Here is a 21,083-nt window from a genome sequence, read left to right on the forward strand (position 1 = left end):
AAGTCAGATCGAATCCTGCGTTCTCAAATATTTAAATTTCTTTTTAAAATATGATTTCAAATCAGAAATGTGTTTTGTGTTGTGTTTTTAAAGGCAAAACTATGGTTTTATGCTTTGTTTTGTTGTAAACATAAGGTTCTAATTAATCAATGGACAACTTTAAGCTATTATTTTTCAAATGTTCTATAGTCTGGAGAAGTCGTCTGTCGCTTCGTTTTGTTCTAACGTCTATCGTTTTTGGCAAATAGTCTTATTTTTAACTGTTGACAACTTCTAATAGCTATTCATTACTGTTTGTTAATAGTCATGAATAACTAATCATGAATAACTCATAAGATTTAATAATGTTTCACAGAGTTCTCTATGCTTATTTTGAAGTTTTGAAATAGCTACAAATTGTAAATAAAAGTTACCGTTTTGTGAAAATAAAAAGCACTTGCGATCTTAATTATTTTTTACATATATATGTAAAAAATAATTAAAATCTTACTCAAATGCTGCATTATCTGAACTCTTGAAATTTTCCAAAATTTGGAGAATTACTCATTGATTTTGTTTATTTTCAATTTGACTGAAACATCTCGCCAACTGGATGAATTAAAATTTGGCATTGGTTTTGATAATTTTTATCTAGGGGTAATGATGTCTCCAAATTGGCAATTTTTAAAAAAGTTCAAAAATATTAAAGTTATTTGTCCGGTTTTAAAATTTAGATAATTTTTCATGGCAAGTTGTCATATGTAGTTTAACTGTGGATTTTATTATTTTACTTGGAGAAAAAGCTTTCGAAAAACCTCACTTTTAAGGTGTTTTTCGAAGGCTCAGTCGTAATATGAAATGAAACTTTTTTGCTAATCATATGCCATTTTTATAACTGCCGTGAGTTTGAAACTTTTGCACATGACTGATTGACCAAGTTTAGCATATCTAAAGTCAGCGTAGTCTACGCTTATTTTGAAAATGGTGTAAAACATCAGTATGGAGAAAAGCCACAGTTTTTTGCAGTTTTTGAAAAGTGTTTATGGTCGATATTTTAATATTTAAAAACTTTCTCCAATGTTGCATTAACTGGGCATATGAAAATTTTCAAAAACTGAGAATAAGGCAGTGATTTTGATAATTTTCATCTAGGTGAAAAAATTTTGCCAATTTGGCGATTTTAAAAAAAAAAGTTTAATAACTTTTAAAATATTTAAGTTATTTGTCCGTTCTAAGGCACAGGTAATTCTTCACTGTGGGATTACACATAAAGTTTAGAATCATCGCATTGCTTCAAGTGTAAAGCATTTAAACTATGGCTTCTTTTATTTATTACCTTGGCGTCAGAGCTTCGAAAACAGCCAAATTTGTGCCAAATTTAGAATTCTCAAATATAGCCATCGGAAAAGGCGATGCAGAGGCCTATCTTGGAATCTTTACAATTGCAGCGAAATAAACTGCTTTCCCCTTGACGGCGGATTTGACAGCGTCTCTTGTACTTTCAGTGGACAATGGCTAGTGACAGTTGGACAGAGTTCCTCCTCCCCCCCTCAACATTTTCATCCCCACCCACCCATCAAAATGGAGAGTTGAATCAATACACACAACAACCACCCCATCCTCCAAAAATCATCCGCGGAATGTTGCATCGCATTGGAAGAGGGGGAGGGAGGAGAAATAATATCCATTAGTAAATGTAGAGTCTGGAGTTTCGATATAATTCTTGTTTCTTAAGCTTTTTTAAAAAGGTACATCATTTCCCCAGAAATGATGTAAACCTTACAACAACCTTGCGTCGGAGTTTTCTTTTTATTGTGGCGAAGATGTTTGAGCTAAAAACCTTTTTTCAATAAAGAAAAAATATTACAGTTTCAAACCTTTCATTCTAAAAGGATTAAAAATTATCTCTTAAAAGCTTTTTTAAAAAAAAGTATTGTCAGTTAAGTAAAATGGTAAATGACGTTTTAGGTGACGTCACACTAGCGATAGTCTCGGTGCTGCCATCTAGTGTGGCAGTAACTAGACGTCCAAATTAACATGACCAACGGTATCTCACCCATTGTTGTGGTCAATGAAAGAGTGGAAACCACCTCTGGAGAACGCACTAGGTCTGCTCATCGGCAAGGCCGATTGTGCAGCTCATTGGAAATTTAAAAATATATATATAATACACTAGCGATAGGATCAAATTGCATTGTCCATTAAAATTTCATGACAAGGTTGAACATACAAGACTTTGCAAAAAGAAACCTTATAATTACCTAGATTTAAGATTAATTTCACCTTGAGACTAGCTTTATGAAAGGATTTTTTCACACTTAAAAACCCTAAGTCAATTTCGATTGAAGGTTTTTATATAGAAGATTGTTTTCCAAGGTTTTGGATTAGGGTAATGTGCGTAAAATAGAGTAGATTGTCTCAGATCTCGTTTTAAGGCTCGAAGGTTTACACGTAAACTGTATTACAAACTTTTTAAGGTTTACATTGAAAGGTTTTTGTTGAGTGAAAGTAAACCTTACTATGCTATGTGGGTTGGTATATGAGAAGTTTTTAAAATTACATTTTCTTAATATCTAAAAGGATATCACGAATCTTTTGTGAGTGGATTTTTTTTTCTTTTTCAATTTTATCATTCACCCCTGACACTGTTTAAAAAAATTCTATAATATTGCTAAAAGAATTTTAGGGAACTGGAATTTCATAAGAAATATTACTGTATTAAACTTAGTACAATCGACACAGCTTAAAAGAATAAATTTGAATCAAGCTAACTCTATTCAATAAAAAGGGCGATTTTATGAAAAGAGCAGTGCTTTATTCAATCTTAAATTAAACATTTTTGAAAAAAAAAAATTTTTTTAACGGTATGTAATGCATAGTGTAGTTTTTTGATTAAATAAACTGCTTAATGATCAATTAACAATTATAATTAAAACTGTCTATGAATGTTATTTCATAAAATATGAATGTTATTTAAAGTTCACTGAAGTAAGTAATGATTATTCATTTTACTTAAGAGAAAGAAACACTGAACACTAGTGTGTTAGGTTTTTGAAAGTTTTTTTTTTAAATCAAAATTATAAAATTTTATTATTGCTGTAATGTTACTAGAAAAGTGTATAGAATATCAGTTTGATGGAAATTTTTTAGAAATAAAAAATTTTATTTTTACAGTGCTGTTATTGAAATAACTTCTTTTAAAAAAAAATCAATATTACTGATTGGGCGAACAATTTGTAGAGAACGGTTTTTTCTAAAAAAAGAACGAAAAAATTTTTAATTAAACAGTTAATGTAATGGAAGTGCAAATTTACTGTAATATTTGAATTTTGGGTCATTTCCATTTTTTTTTCAATGAAAAGAAAAAGAAAGATCGGGTAGGCAGTTAAGATTTATTACAATTGACGGCAACGTATTAAAGTCTAAAATAATTTTCTTCATTTCAAAGAGCCAATTTGTATTTAGCCAATATATTGTGAAAATAAACGTTAATCAAAAGCATCAAGGCTAACTACACACAAATTTTATTTTACTTTCTCATCTTTAAGTTTCTAGTGAGTAAAAAAAAAACTCGAGTTTTCAAATTTTACTAAATACTCTTTTTCTAAACTGCGCAATATATAAAGTTACTGGAACTTGGATATTTTTCGTACGATCTCAGAATAGATAACCTGAATGAAAAGCATTTCTACTTACATTCCTTGATAAGTGAATGAAATCTTATCCTATAAAATAGTCGCTAACGAAGCTATCATTTTTTCTCCTCACCCTTATACGATGAAAAGGATGCTTATTAAACACAAAGGGATTCGGAATTCCTCCAACTTCGGAATTCCGATATTTTATTCTAACCCTATACGATTCAAGCAGATAAAACTACACATCGCTGAAAGGAGAGCTTTCCTATTCCCCATTATCTTTAAAAAATTAAAGAGATGAGGTTTAAAATAAATGCTATATATAATAATTATTTTTTTACAGATCGGTCTGTGTTCAACTGAAATATTTAGATTAATATTTGCTCTGATCGCTTTTTTTAGTTATCTTTTTATTCTGGAAAATACAAGGACGAGACTTTGACTCCAAAATATTTTATTCTTCTAAACGACTTCGATTCAAATTAGCCAAATAAGCCAAATCTGAACGAGTAAGAGAATTACGATTCAGAAAGTGAAAAAATCGTTTTCTAAAGTAACAAATGAGCCGAATCTGAATGAGTAAGAGAATTACGATTCAGCAAGTGAAAAAATCGTTTTCTAAAGTAACAAATGAGTCAAATCTGAACGAGTAAGAGAATTACGATTCAGAAAGTGAAAAAATCGTTTTCTAAAGTAACAAATGAGCCGAATCTGAATGAGTAAGAGAATTACGATTCAGCAAGTGAAAAAATCGTTTTCTAAAGTAACAAATGAGTCAAATCTGAATGAGTGAGAAATGATGTTTGATTATGAAATCAGCTTTGTGGCTGACCATCGACTGACCTGATCTTCCTGAATCTTTTTTTGGAGGTGGGTCTGCGATGCGATCCTTTGCAGTTTTCACCCTCTGGTCCAGTCACAAATGTGGCCTCCAGACCTTTATCTGATGATTTATATTCGAATTCGACCACTTCTTCGTCTCCAAGACTTCGAAAACCCGGCATCTGAATAACAGACTGAAAATAAAAAGGGGAAAAAAAAAATTACTAAGTCATACTTTTTAATCATAAAAAATAAATTAAAATTTTTTTTTTAGAATCATTGATATGCACGGCGATACTTTAATTTTCATTACAAGCAACGAAAGTAAAAGTGCATATTTTTACTTTATTGGTATCTAAACCGACAATACGTAAGAACAACTCTAGATTCTGATGCTGGTCACCGGGTACCAGTGATACATTAGTATTTTAATACATATTATTTTTAGGTTTTTGTACATAGATGTATTTCTTTGTGAATTTTAAAATGTTCTTGTGTATCCGTATATCATCAATAGCAAAAAAGAGTAATATAGGTTTTAAAATATTTTTTATGCAACAGAAATATATCTCAGCATAAAATTATCTTTCCTCTTTGTTTTCGAACTTTCTAGAAATCGTTCTTAATTTATTTTTTCAACCATTTTTGGTTATTTGAGTTCTACGTGGAGAGGGGAAAAAATCAAGATAATTGAAAGCGAGTGGAGTAAAAACAAGAAATTTCAATGAATTTTAAAAATATTTGTGCTTTAAGGAGTTTTTTTAATTAATGTAATGGTAGACGAAAGACAGGTTTTTAAGTACATCAAAAATAAAATATAGCACGGGGTTACTTTATAAAACTATGTTTTTATTTCTTTTCTTTCTTTTTCTTACTAGGAATATCTTAAATGAAAGAAATAAAGAAATGATAAATATTTTCAAAGCTGTGACCTAAATGAAACTCGGTTTATTTATTTATTTTTTTAAATGGGTGGCGCAAATCCAAGTTTTCAAAATTCATTAAATCAGAACATTGCAATGAAAAGACTAAAAAAAAAAGTAGTTTTTTTATCAAAAGGGGAAACCTTGTGATAGTTTTTCGAAATCATTCTCCCTTTTCCAGAAAATTCATGACCAACAAAAGAGGAACACCACACACACAAAAGGAAAAAAAAATATATATATTTTTCAGAATCTAAGGAATTTCCATTATTGTTTTCATCGTTTTGGAAAAGTTCCAAAAAAAGAGAATTTTAGTATTTGAAGTGGGATAAGAGATTTAATGTCAAAGACACATAAAAATTTTTTATCCGCCCCAATTTATCTTTAAAAATACTGATTCATTTTCTTGTAGGTTGGCAAAATATTTATTCGCTCTTGAATTTTTTCTTTAGTATAATATTTGCTACAAGAAAAGTCATAGAGAATTGCGCAGGAATGCATCTTTAAAAAAAAAAGAAAAAAAAAAAATCTGTAAGTCAAGAATTGAGTATGAATCCATATAATAAAATCGGACAATACCATTTTTTTTTTATTCACGAAACCTCACAATTTGAGAGAAAGTGACTGAAAAAAAAACTATTCATCGTGTTCGCACGTTCCCCTCCGCAGAGGATCAAAATTGTGATGGCATGTCTTCGGATCATCCTCCGGGATGTTTCCCAGACCGTTGCCAATAGCCCACTGTGCAGCTCTAATGCGACGTAAATTAACAACAACAACAACAACAACGCACATAAAAATGCAGCAAACTAAAAAATAAATAAATATAAAGAAGCATTCCCCTAAGATCTGGAAATGTCGAACGCTAGTTATATCTTTTACACAAGAATTTAATTTGAATCCATGTAATGAAATCAGACGATAACATTTTTTTTTTATTCATAAAACCTCACGATTTGAGAATGTGACGGAAAAAAAAGAAGGAAAAAAAGAAACGATTCGTCGTGTTCGCACATGAAAATGCAGCAACTAAAAAGTAAATAAATATAAAGAAGCATTCCCCTAAGATCTAAAAATGTCGAACGCTAGTTATATCTTTTACACAAGAATTTAATATGAATCCATGTAATGAAATCAGACGATACCATTTTTTTTATTCATAAAACCTCACGATTTGAAAGAATGTGACGGAAAAAAAAACGAAAAAAAAAAAAAAAAAAAAAACGATTCGTCGTGTTCGCACATAAAAATGCAGTAACCTAAAAATAAATAAATAAAACGAAGCATTCCCCTAAGATCTGAAAGTTTCGAAAGCTAGTTATATCTGTAACACAAAAATTGAGTAAGAATCCTTGTAATAAAATCAGACGAAACCATTTTTTTTTATTCATAAAAACTCACGATTTGAAAGAAAGTGACGAAAAAACGATTCGTCGTGTTAGCGCATAAAAATGCAGCAAACTAAAATAAATAAATAAAATAAGTAGGTAAATAAAAAATTAAATTAAATTAAATTAAATAAATGGAAAGAAGCATTCCCCTAAGATCTGAAAGTGTCGAACGTTAGTTATATCTTCGACGCAAAAATTGAGTATGAATCTATGTAATAAAATCAGACGATACCATTTTTTTTATTCATAAAACCTCACGATTTGAAAGAAAGTGACGAGGAAAAAAAAACGATTCGTCCTGTTCGCACATAAAAATGCAGCAAACTAAAATAAGTAAAAAGAATCATTCCCCTAAGATCTGAAAGTGTTTATCAAACGCTATTAAACCCGGTACTTTATGCCCAAGAAGAGGTTGTAAAGTTTTACGAAAAAACCCAGAGGCGTCAGGCCTTCTGGTTAGTAAGAGGCAAGCGTTTATTATTATTCTATCATTGGAGACGGTGTTGTGTTCGATTTTGATACTCTGTCGCTTTTGATTAAAGCAGAAGAAGACTGGAGGCGACGAGGAAAGCAGAATAAAAGGAGAAAAACAGAAATAAAAAAAAAAAGAAGAGACATAGCAAATAAAGGGCAACCTTCAAGAGTTGCTTACATTAAAGCACTAGCAGGGTATTGACTCCCCTGAGGTAGTGACCACAGGGCCAATCTATCGGTCATTAAGCGTTGGCCAGTGGTCACTCGGGTCATTATGGGCTTATCAAACCTGATCGACTGTCTCGTAAAAAGAGAGAAAGCTGGTGTCTAAAAGAGAGGCTGATTGGAATCTGGTTAGCTGTTTGCAAGATAGGTTTTTTGTTTTGTTTACTCTTTTTTTTTCTTCTGTTAAAAACTGTTTACTTTCTCTTCTCGCCTTTTTCAAGCAAGAACATTTATGCTTATGAAAAGTCCAGTATGCAGTTCTCCGTATAAATTTATTCCGTATAATTTTAAATATGGAGAATTATTTAAGAAAACGTTTTAGAGTGTTGGCGTTGCCACCAAAAAACTACGCACATTTTTCTATGTTTCGAGCAAAGAATAATGACAATGGAATTTTCAAAAAAAGAAAAAAAAAATAATAATAATAACAATAATAATTAGTTTTAGGAAAAAAAAAATCTTTGATCAGCTCTCTGACTTTTGCAAACATCCGAAAAATAGTTTTAAATTGGTTTAAAAAATAACAGCCGAAGAACTTAGTGGAATTAATAAACTTTTTTTTAAAAAAAATAATTTAAACCAGAAATTTGTATAAAGCAAAAAAACAAAGCAAAGAATATTCGAAGCGCTTACAGGAATTATATAAACTTTTATAGAAATTAATCATAAATTGGTATATGAAGAAAAAAAGACGAATAGTTTCGAGAAATTAATAAGCTATTTCAAAAATTAATCATAAATTCATATAAGACATTTTATTTTATAACAGTCGTTGAACAGCAAAGCTCAATTTTGAGTTTAAAATTACTAGTGTTTAACTCCGTAGCCTTGTAATTTTGAACACAATCTAGAACACACGGCTCCTTCTGTACCAAGTACTGGGACAATTTTCGCCTTCGTGGCGGACTTTTTGATGGAACTAACCCGCATTTGCAATGATATGGAGAGAAAAACTCCCAAAACCTTCCAGAGTTAACCAGACTTCAAGGGAACTCTAACCCATGATCCGTCAACTTGAAGTAAATTGAAATGTAAATATATATCTGCAATAATATGGCTTCAAAAGCTAGATAATCCAAGAGACTTTGGCTAATTTAAATAAATATGCATCTTATTAAATTTATTTAACAGCTTACGTTGGATTTTTGCATGGATTGCAATGATAGGTTTCCATAGCTGGAATGTTGGGATTTTGGCACAGATTTATCTAGCCATGAAAATATGAAAAAGCCACACATTTTCGATGGCTCCTGCCATTTAACCAGGGATTCTAAGAGGGAATTGGTTGCAAGAATATCCTTAACATAATCAAACGTCATTCAAATGAAAAATTTAGAGATTTTGGTGTGTTCTAAAAATGACGCCATTCAGACGATTGGGAATTTTTGGGATTTTCTTAATGCGTATTTTTCTAAGAATTATTACCTATGAACTTCAGAAAACAATCTTTGAATTGGCATCTTGACTTTTTATGGCTCTTTGTGAAGGAACGCTATTTCTAGGTCTTAAAATTAATAAAAGAAATCTATTTTAAGTTATGATGTAATATGGAAAGACTCGTATGAGACATTTAATATTTCATATATATAATAATTATTATATACATTTGTATCTATATACATGTGTATAAATATAAAAAGGACAAAAAGAAAAAAAAGAAGAAAATTAAGGAAAACAATACGCTTTATTTACTGCGCATTAGCTGCAAGTAATTAGTAGAACATAAAAAATTAAAATGTAGAGAAAATCTGGAAAAAGTTGCAGAATAATGAAAAAGGGGAAAAAAATCCGGAGAAGTAAAAGACGTAATTTTTTCATCAGCTCACACGATTATATCCGCAAAAAGGAGTGCTTTCTAATATTGTATCAATATAGCCAAAGCAAAATATATCAATACAATAGAGTGAGGAGCACTAAAAAAAAAAAAAAAAATTTTTTTTTTGAAACAAAATAGAATAAATCACATCAAGCAAAAATATAACGTAATAACAGAAATAAAATGTAAAGAAAAAACAAAACATAAATTGAAATCTATAAAGCGAATTCAAATGAACTTACATGAAAGGGGGATTTTTCAAGAATGATTTAAAATATTTTCCAAACAAGATTGCTAGATTACCAAATATGAAAACGGAAGCGTAAACTGAGGTAAAAGCGTAAATAGAGGGGTTTTGTTTTGTAGTGGAGTTCTTACGGTAGTACTGAAGTGTGTTTGATTTGTTAGTTACCAAGGATGGGCCCGAAAATGGATGTGCGCAAGGTAACAATATGCTTGATACTTTAAAGAAGTTTATTAAAGAATTTTTATTATTTTTTTAATTTTTTTCCTTTTTCCCTTTTTTTTTATTCTGTAATTTTTCCATGTTTCCTCAACAATTTTAACTTCTCTACATTTTGATTTGGGCTCTACTGCCCAATCGAATCGAAAGATAGATTTACATAACGGTTAATGAGATCCTTTATTTTTTCCAGTGCATTTTTTTCCCGAGCTTTTCCTTTCAGTGATTTTTCCGTGATTCTTTATTTAAGGGATCGGCCTGTATGTAAATGAATATTTATTCTTTTTTGAACCAAAAATCAGACGACTATTGAAAAATTCATTTGAAATAATCCACTGAGGAAAAAATATTATGAAGACGATAATGAGTATAAATCATAGGCGAGTCCGGTCGTCCAATCAGCGGCGTTCTGTTTGTCCCGTCACCTGACAGTTATCGAGCCAGAGTTTCAGAACCGAAAAACAGCATCGTAAAGTTGTCGTATTTACGTCAAATGGCGTCACAGACAAATGGCGCAAAATAACAAAAGAAATTGAGAAGAAAAGACCATAATGAAAACTAAAATAGGAAGAAAAAAGATTAAGTTGAAGTCTTTTGCAACTTCTCTTCTCCTTAATCTTAAGAAAAAGAAAAGAAGAGAGAAACAAAAATTTTTCTCAGTGAATTAAGATGAAGATGGAAAGAGGCTGTGTTAAGACTTCGAATGGGCGTTCTGGATGTCAAGTGAGTTTCATTTCGAAAAGAAAACGGATCAACTGCTCCGGACTCGCATTTGTCAAGAAGGTGGAACTGGCACTGGACATCTTTGGGGATTATACAGACCCTGCATCCTGCAAAATTGGACCCTTTTTTTTTTTAACGATGTGTTCTGCGATTCTGTAAGCCACCGTCAATTTACAGGTCGTGTGAGCTATATTTTTAGTGGTCCGACCGCCTATCGCCCCATAATTCTTTTTGGGTTTTTTTTTTTCCTACAAAGAATTTCAGCTATCTTGGGGATTTAGCGAGACTTCGATGGAAATTTATCTTGTTTTTTATTGCTATGGCTATAAAATGAAAAATAAATGGACGCAGCGGGGTTTTTATATATTTTTTTATTTTCAGTCTGCAAGAATTTAGAAGGGAATGCTACCAAAGCACGTAACTGAGAGCATGTTTTAGAAAATGGGAGTATTTCAGCAGCATATTTTTTAGCAGACTTTATGAAAAAAGCATGCTTAGCATATTTTAGCAGACTTTTGTCAAAAAATGTCTCAATCAGCATTGCAAGTTTCTACTAGGGCTAAGATACATGATGTTTTGTTTTCCTATTTTCTTTTTTTTCTTGAACCTACTATCAAAATGGGTCTTATTTTGGGTTTTATGGCTTACGCACTTTATTTGGACGTCATCACACTTTTCAACTGAGTTCAAAAGTAATAATAAACAGTGCGCATGCGTCGTCATTGCATGCGTTGCTATGGCGACCGCTGTTTGGTAATTTTTTAGATTTTTTTTTTCTTTTTATTTTCACCAGCAGTCATTCCCGATGTATTAACAAAATAATAATTTTTAGTATTTTTATATTCTTTTTATTATTAACGTATAATTACTGTCTTGACTGTGATTTCAATATAAATATGAATGCTGAAGAAGGAAAAGTATTATTTGATGTCTTGAAATATGTACATAGGCAGGATTTGAAAACCAATTCGACGACAAACATCAATAGAGACAGTTTTTGCAACCCATGATTTGAAATGTTGTGGCATTTAACGGAGTCAACAAACCAGAAGAAAGAAAAAAAAGCATTTGACCAATGGGTACCCAGTAATCGTAAAAAGGCGATCACAATTTTTTTTTTCTTTCTAAAAGAGAATAGTTCGTTTTTCAGTTGAATTTAGATTTTTCCTCTTCAGTCTCTTAAAAATTTAGTAAAGAATGCAACCAAAGAACGTAACTGAAGGCATATTTTTGAAAATGAGAGTAAAGCATATTTTAACAGCCTTAATCAAAAAATGTCGCAATTAACAATTCATGCTTCTACTAGGGCAAAGATGCATGTTCCTTTCTCCTAAAGGATAATAGTTCGTTTTTCAGTTGAATTCAGATTTTCCTTTGTAGAGAGTCTATTAATCTTTAAAATCAAACTACACAAGAACTCATTGTGTATTTTCTGTTAATTGTGACACTATAACGTGAAGAGATCAAGGAAGTAACTTAAAAAATAACAGATTTATGAACTTTGAGAAGGGGTTGGCATGAGGTTGGAACCCGAGTATGTTACAAAAGCTAACTTCCAGAGGAGGTTAACACTAAACTTGCCATAACCGGTCAAATAACCGTTTAAGAACTTTTGCGTCGAAAAAATGCTTTTCATCCTATCGTTTTTGCACATGACTTTTTCTAATAATTATATACAGTTAATATTTTATTATGTTTGTTTCAAATAGTACTTGTCATATACCCATTTCTACCACAACCGGTCATTTGACCGGAAGAACAATTAATTGCTTTATAAGGAATCTGATCAGAAATTGCGATGTAATGCGTGCTCAACGTTCGATTAGTTGCACATTTCTGCAAAGACTGTTGCGTAGTTAGTTCAAACTGTGAATTCAACTTTCAAGAGAGTACCTAAAATTTTAAATTGGCCTTTTTGTGTCAGAAAAAGAGAAAAAAAACTAAATGTTTTGGTAAGTAACTTATATTTTATGTTGATAGCTTTACTTCATTTTTAACTGACTGCTAGTTTTTACCCAGAAAAATGTCGAAACAATCAATGCGGCACAAGTTCTTAGAAGAAATAATATTAACTAGGTGTATTAACTAGAAATATAATTAACTGCTCGCTGGCGCGCGCCAACCCCCGAAACTGCTTTCGCAGTTCATTTCGGATTGCTTCGCAATCCAATGCTCGCTTTGCTCGCTCATTGAATACGTTCTTAACGTCTAGCTTTTGTATACTTTTTTGAATACTGAAGTTCCGAAAACTTTTCACTGTAGAAAACTCTAAACCAGTACATTTCAATATTAATTTGAAATTGCAAACAGTTCGCATATTTTTCTTAATCACACTATTCTAAATTTCAGTTTTTGATAAAAGTAACTGTTGTAAGTTTTGTTTTAAAGTCTTTCCCAACAGAGTGTTAAAGCCATGTGTTGTAAAACAATATGAAATAGTAGTCTGAATAGTAGAGAGAGAGAGAGAGAGAGAGAGAGAGAGAACTTCCTTAAAAACACAATTGTTAATTTGGGCATTTGGCAATACAACACTTATAGAATTGAAGGATTTGTTACGTCAAGCGCTCAGACATCTTAATTTTGATCTAGTTGCGCTTTTATGTCATTTTGATTTATGTTGCTAAGTTAACTTTCAAAATATTCTATGGCTGGCAACAGCATTTTTATTTTTTAAGTAGTTTATTTTTATTTCTTTTAGAATTCGTTATTTTTTTAGCAAAATGTTTTTTAACCTAAAAGAATTCTTTGCTGACTGTTTTCTCTATGAATGAAGAAAATAAAGTAAATATTTAACTGTTGTGAAAATAATCTTATTTAGTTGTACAAAGTACTTCAGCCAAAATTTGGGAACCACGTAAGAGAATTATATATATTAGATCAGAAACACATCATTAAAAGGCAGAATGCTTTGGTGTTTTCAAAACGTAAACAAAACAAAGCAAACGTTGCCACCGGCGGAAAAGAAATACAGCCAAAATTTGGGAGCCACGTAAGAGAATTATATAAATTAGATTATAAGAATTATAGAAATAATAATAATTAGAAGAAATATGTTTGCGGAGAATGTACAATGGAAACACCCTGTGTACGTAAAAAATGCATTGAGCAATAAATTAAAAATTCTTATTCTTTGTAATACTTTGGCAATATACAATGATTGTTTAACTATAATAAAGTTTATTTTAGTTTATTTTCTTCCCATACTTCATACATTCAATCAAGAAACATAAAGTACGGTTATTTGACCGATGGTAGAAATAGGTAAAGATTAAGTGTTGGTATGTTAAGTGTTAATATGCAGATTATGTTAGTTTGCGGATTACCTAGATATTTTGAGATCACACTTTAAAAAGCTCACTCAGGTTAATCTTAGCTAGATAATCTCTAGAATAATTGATTTCCACACTTAACTTACGTTCTGATATCGAGATTTTTTATCCCTTTTTTTCAATTATTTACGATGATGAGAAAAATTAAAGCACCGCGGCAATGTTTCCGTGATGAGAAAGCGTTTAACTGTAAACACGAAACCAGGTGTGAGAGAATGTTTTTCGCCCCCCCCCTCCCCGATATATAATTCATAAACCAAACACAAAAGACGTGAAACAGCTGAAGCCAATTGCGAGGGAGAGGCAAATGAAAACTGGACCTCGTAAAAACATTCTCGCCATAAAGAAAATAGGAGGGGGAAAGAAAAAAGAAAAGGGAAACTGAATAGAAAGCGAAAATTCTTTCCATTTCTCCCTCTGCTTTTAAAAATGCAGCGTGAAGGGCGAAAGTATTTCATTCCCCCCCCAAGGCGTAGCAGATGCGGAAGAATGCGAAATTTAGATTTAATACGTTTACGCCTGAACTTACCTTAGCCCCGCCCCCTCGACGCTTTGTTTGAGAGGAGAAAAATGGTGTTGCGTGCGCCTTACGCGTGCCCCGTCTCTTTTTTGAGCATCTTTCCACTCCGTCTCTATTAAGAAATTTTTATTTGAAGCGTCGCATCTTGGCGTCTCTTTCGGGAGGGAATTTAAATCTGGACTGAAATTGGCTTGTTTAAAGGTGCTGTTTCAAGTTTCGTCGCCAAGGAAAATTAAAAAGCAATAGTTTAAAAGAAAAAAGCGAAACATTCATTTTAAACTATAAGCAGCATCTTGCTTCAAAGATGAACAAACCTGGCTGGACTTGCCTGGATTTAAGTTGGACAAATAGCTTAATAATTTTTAAAAAAATTCCAACTTTGTTAAACAGTTTATTTGGTGATGCTTTTGTTTTTCTCATGTAGATGAAATGAATAAATGATTTTCAATTTGAGCAAATTTTTATGAGCATTGTTGGAGTAACATTTCAAATAATTTAAAATTCGATCCGCGACGTAGAGCTTTCCAGTGAGGTGAACCGTGTTCAATTCCCAGCGATGACTGCTCCATACGAATTCCCCATCCGGGTTGCACCGACCACGGTGCTAACGTAAAATATCCTCAGTGTCAGGTGGATTTTGGGTTAGTTCCCTTGCAGTCAGATTAGCCGTAGGAGGTTTTCGAGGTTTTGCTCTCCATGTAACGCAAATGCGGGATAGTTCCATCAAAAAGTCCTCCACGTAGGCTAAATTTCTCTTAATACACGATCCAGCAGTTTCCTCGTCTTCTGGATTAGGTTGAAAATTACAAGGATACTGAGTTGACCATTAGTAGTCGTGAGCCCAAAAAATTGGGTCTGCTGTTCAACTATGGGTTATAAAATAAAATAAATTAAAAGTTACAAGTCGTTCAGCTATTACGTAAACAAACCTAAGGTAATTTTGGACTATCTTGTCAATAAAAAAAAAGTTAAATCGCACTCACACAGACACAATATTAGAGCGAAATCAAATTAGGCTTAGAAAACAGAAGCAGATAGAAATTATATATTATAAAAAAATTTAATATATTTAAAAATTAAGATATAATTATCCTTATTGCACAACTAAAAACAAAAAAAACGTACATTTTACATTACATTTTACACGTGCATTAACAGAAAACTTTAGTTTAGGTAAAAAGCATAGCAGATTTTAAAACAACAAACTCGTTCCATTTCATGCTTAATTTTATTTTAGTATACTATAACAATCTTTGAACAGCCAACCCAACTTAGGGTTTACGACTACTAATGTTCAACTCTGTAACCTTGTATTTCTGAACCGAATCCAGAAGACAAGGGCACTCCTGAATTAAGTACTAGGAAAATTTTACCTTTGTGGCGAACTTTTTGATGGAACTAACCCGGATTACATGGAGAGGAAAACAACAAAACCTCCCTCGTTTAACCTGACGGCAATGGGAATCTAAGCATTCTTAATTATTGGTGCTCAAATTAAACTACATAGTTTAAAGTGTTTGTGAACGCTCAATTTGATGTAAAGCGTTCATTTTCATGCAATTTTTTCTTCATAAAATTGGGAAATCTATTCATTCAATCTAATTCATTCAAATGTAATTGAAGTGAGCGGTAGCTGCTATGCTATGTCGGTTACTAGAACAGGAATTTGCCCTTGAAAGGAGAGAAAGTATGGGGAGAGAAGTGATATTTATAGATGGTGAATATGCCCTTTGTAGTAGACTCTCCCTTTCAATCTATAGTGTCAAACAACTGTGATGGGTGCTAACATTAGAAATTTCGTAGGATTTCATCGATATTTCAGAAAGCGTCAGGTTCATTGAACAGTAAGAGTCAAAGGAAAAATAATCTACCCGTTTTTTTATTTTAATCGCGAAAAAAGACTCCGCAAGACAAAACTAGGACAACCGAAAAGAACGAACAAACCGAAAAAATACGCCTCATTAGCTATTATATAAAGCTATTACATAATGGTTAATGCACATAATATTTTAATAATTAGACAACCTCCGATTCAAATTGAAACGGAATTCAAACGTAACATATATTTTTAAAAATATTACATTATGTTAAAATTATTAATTAATTTGAATTTTTCTGAAAGAAACTTTTAACACTTTATATATTTTTATATGCAATTATATAAACATAGAATTGTATTTCTTTAAATAAACTATCAGATGTCTCTTAGGACTTTGTTCTTTTGAAGTATTTTACTTTAATTCTCGCATTTTGCGTTGGGGGAGAAGACGCATTAATTATTCCCATCTTCCTATTTTGTAAATGATCATCACAATTAAAAAATTAATAGAAATCCTGAAATCCGTAGTTGTAATTGCCTAAAAAAAAATTCGACGACGAAATCACGAAAATCAATATCGGATTTAAAAACTGTGGTGAAATCAATAGCAATGGCAGCCAAAAAATCGATAGAATCATTGCCTTAAAAAGTAAATACTCAAATGTACCATTCGAATTTTCCATTTTGTTTGAAATATATCGAGATATTTAAAAACCACGTAAAAATCAATATCAATAACTGCCGAAAATACAATCGAAACATTACATTGATTTACGATATTATCGGCATAAGTTGAGAGCGCCAAAATGGGATTATCTATATGCATGATTTAAATTTCACGTATAAATTACTGCAGAAAAGAAAGCTAACATTTTCATACTTTTCAAAAGTGAAATCTTTCTGCAGGAACTTTGTAACGTCCTGCGACAATTGTCGTCTTGTCGCTGCTATTTTGCCTCGGGGACTGATCCTTATATATGAAATGTCTTTTTCCCGATGCCTTTTTTTTTTCTTTCATTTTTCTCCGTCTGCTACATTTATGGGTACATCTCTTGTGTCAGAAAGGTGTTTACAGAAATGGAAACATATTTTATTATTTATATAGAATTTTTTTTGTACAATATCTATGAAAAGTTCACATTAAAAAAATTTGTTGCCTCTTTTATCACGTAAATTATGTAAAGAAGATTTCTTTAATAATGCATTTTAATTAGATTAGAAAAATAGTGACTTTGATAAAACTAATAGTTCTTCTAAAACAAATCAAGTTATTTAAATCCTTAACGTAAATGTGGCGTTACATTAAAATCTTAACATGTATACAACGTTGTATTGGAGTGTCAGTGGTCGGAAAAACTACATTATTTTTGTAGTTTACTTCTACTACTTTGTTACAAATGTAGTGATCTACAACTACTTTTTCTTTTAAATTAGTGACTACAAACTGCTTTAGAATTTATTAAGTGCTTACTTTAAGGAGAAGAACTTAGCTAGGGAACTTAATTAAAATATATGTTCCAAACGATTTTGAATTAGAAATTGGCCTACGTTAAAAATTGAGAATAATTACGAATTATTCATTCCTGTTTGCATGAACCAGTGTGTTATTCCAAAAAAAAAAAAAAAATTCTTTTTCGAATTCGTTCGAAACCTTTAACTTTTTATCCCGTTTTCGACAGCGAATATTTAATTTAGGAAAAGGGAAATTCTCTCTATCAAATACTTTCAATTTTTGACTGTTTAATGCTCTTTTAATTCCTCTAAGAAATTAAGTACATCGAAAATATGTTTCCTTCTCTTGAAATAATGTTTCACTAGTGTGTTTGTATTCGCATGTTAAAGTGTGACGAAGTGATAAATTATCTATTTTTTATGTGGGTAATTTATATATCAGTTATACGTGATTTTAAATACGCAATTTCCATTAACGCTCAGTTGCAGCCATAGGGGTCATTTTCATTGCATTCATTGACTGATTGAAAATTTGTACCTATCAAATTCGAAAAATGAGTGCGTTAGAACCGTGTTACTATTCTTAACCAACGTTAAAAGTAGTTGCCAGGATGGCTACAAACCACTGTGTTTTTCTTTTTCTTTGTATCGCATATTTACTACATTTTTTTAAATATATATATATATAAAGTAGCTCACTATACTACAAACTACGAAAAAAAGTAGCTCACTGCCAGGAGTGAAACTACTGTATTTTTTTGCACTGTATTGTAATATATTGTACTGCATTGTAAAATTTGTACAAATGAAATTCGAAAAATTAGTACGTTAGAGCCGTATTATTAATCTTAACCAACGTTAAAAGTAGTTGCCAGGATCGCTTCAAACTGTTTTTTTTTAAAAAAAAAAAATTTCATATCGCACATTTACTACGCTACTTTTTTTTTTCTAAAGTAGCTCACTACACTACAAACTACGAAAAAAGTAGCTCACTACAAGTTGTGAAACTACTGTATTTTCTGTAGGGGAGAGTGGGCTCAATTGTAACAGGGTACGATTGTAACAGAGCAAAAATTTCGAGTGTCGGGTTCTAGATTTGGTTCCTAGGGAACGCACAAGGTGTATTTAATCAATCTACGTGTACACCCCTGCTGGCAACCATTTTTATGTACTTTTGAAAGAGTTACATCACAAATGATATTTTCAAGCTACGCAAGTACTTTTTTTGGTATTAGAATATTATATTGTAACAATAATTTCGTTTAAACAAAAAAAAATTATTAACCGAATATGTAAGTGGACACCTTAATTAGCATAAAAAGATTAGTTTTGTTATTTAACTAGCATTGTTTTTAACAAATGAAGCTGAAATGGCGTCTTGGGGACGATTGTAAGAATAAGTAAAGGGATAAGTGTAACAGCTGAAAATAAATAATCTTATGTTTACAAACCATTACTTAACTCTTTAAGAACCACCAATAGTTTCCTTCATCATTTATATTATGTTGCATGTGCATTATTTTATTTGTCACCTTTCACAGCATAAGTTAAAATTTTTAACCCCTTAAAGTTAAAAGTTTAGCCATTTAGGTCTCTGCTCATTATTATTTTTACTCCTAAAATATCACTACTATTTTGATCAATAAAAAAATATATCGCAACTATGATAATATGTATAATTAACTATGTTTTAGTTGAATTTATGAACTGTTACAATTGACCCCGTAAGTGGGGACAATTGTAACAAGTGCACGACTGTCAAAAATTGTTAATAACTAATATAATAACATTTAAAATAAGGTATTTATTTTTCTTTCTAGTAAAGGCTAGTCTACTTTACTCGTCTGTCAATTAATACTAATAATATATTGGATTTAATGTTAGTTAAAAATAGTTAAGTAAAAAATGTTACAATTGACCCCACTCTCCCCTACTGTATTGTAAAATTTGTCCCCATCAAATTCAAAGAATTAGTGCGTTAGAGCCGTATAACTAATCTTAACCAACGTTAAAAGTACTTGCCAGTATTCCTACAAACCACTTTTTTTTTTTTTTTTTTTTGTATTGCACTGCTGACTACTTCTTTAAAAATTCATCTCACTACACTACAAACTAGAAAAAAAGTAGCAACTATAGTAGTTTCACTGCTTGTACCAATCATCTAAAAACGTTTTGCTTCCAAAAGGAGGTTTGAGAATCGATCTATCAAAAAATCCACATCTTTAAAAAGCCTGTTTACAACCAACGAAAAGCAGGTGTCGCGCCTGCTAAGGATCAACTTTCAACTTCGAACAAGCATCGAGGTCTTATTTCAGGCAATCGAACAATGAATCTCTCTCAAGAACATAGCGCACCTCGCCGTGCCTGGAAAAGACGTTGGGAGGGAGGACAAAACGAATTTCACGCCTGGATACCCATAAATGGTATATTATTCAACCCACAGCCACTCTCCTCACTGTGCTGCAACATCAAAACAACCCCCTCCAAAAAATATGATTTAATTATTATATTGTATTAATGCATATTTTTGCTCGTTGGGTGAAATTGGAAGGTTCTTTTTTCTGTCACCCTTTCTTCACTTTAACTCGTGATCCCTAAAGTTAATTTTCGTCAATTTTATGAATACATAATACCCCCCTTTTTTTATATGTATATAACCGTCGTAGTCTTGTAATTTTGAACCCAATCCAGAAGACAAGGATCATGTATCGGGAGAAATTTACCTTCGTGGAGGATTTTTTTGATGGAACTAACCCGCATTTGCGTTACATGGAGAGGAAGACCACGAGAACCTCCCATGGTTAGCCTGACGGCAAAGGGACTCTTACTCATAATCCGTCTACCACTGAGGATACTTCATGTCAGCACTGTGGTCGGTGCAAGCTGGATGCGGATTCGTATCAAGGTTCAATCTTGAAGGTTGATTTGCCTGACTTTACAAAATGAAAATTAGTTTGGGCAAACGAACGATGCTTTAAGTTACGAAATCAGACACAAAACTGTGTCCAAAAATATGCGTGACATATTTCCTCACATTTAAAAATTGAATTAGAACATTCATTTAAGCCCTTTTTCAACAAAATAGCCATCGCTGGGATTCGAACCCGGTTTGCCTCATTGGAAGTCGAACGCTCTATCCCCTGAGCCATCGTGGCTGACATAATGCCTGTGTAAAAAAACATTTTTTGCTCAAGACTTATAAAGAAAATAAATACGAAATTTAGGAGACTATTTCAAAGAAGAAATAACCACTGAGCATACACCTTGAGGTGGGGGGTGGAGGGGAAAAGGGAAGAAATGTGGCCACTCCCAAAAGCGGCTACTTTTTAGTGGTTGTGTCACACTGAGAAATCGTTTTCAAAATTTGAGTTAAGAAAATAGGTTGTTTAACGGTGCGTTGTTAAGAGCCCCATTTGTCGAAAAGGCCCGGAAATAACTTTCAAGAGAGTTTTTCTCTTAACTCTTCTCTTTTTTCCCCTCCCCCTTCCCCTACGAGAGAGAGAGGCATT

The 21,083-nt window shown here is 31.9% G+C and overlaps 2 protein-coding genes across 3 annotated transcripts in view; one reads left to right on the forward strand and one right to left on the reverse strand.

Moving 5' to 3' along the window:
• Positions 1 to 21,083, reverse strand: part of LOC107453020 (protein lin-28 homolog) — a 215,933-nt gene that overhangs the window by 16,712 nt on the left and 178,138 nt on the right. For both annotated transcript variants that reach the window (XM_021147918.4, XM_021147917.4), the window contains exon 3: positions 4,461 to 4,633. In XM_021147918.4, the coding sequence (XP_021003577.1) occupies positions 4,461 to 4,633 (173 nt within the window). The remainder of the gene's footprint in view (positions 1 to 4,460; positions 4,634 to 21,083) is intronic.
• Positions 1 to 21,083, forward strand: part of LOC107449779 (uncharacterized) — a 323,223-nt gene that overhangs the window by 1,818 nt on the left and 300,322 nt on the right. The window lies entirely within an intron of this gene.

This window comes from Parasteatoda tepidariorum, chromosome 3 (assembly GCF_982258835.1).
Source record: "Parasteatoda tepidariorum strain Cologne lab strain chromosome 3, Ptep-v5.0, whole genome shotgun sequence".
Taxonomy (NCBI): domain Eukaryota; kingdom Metazoa; phylum Arthropoda; class Arachnida; order Araneae; family Theridiidae; genus Parasteatoda; species Parasteatoda tepidariorum.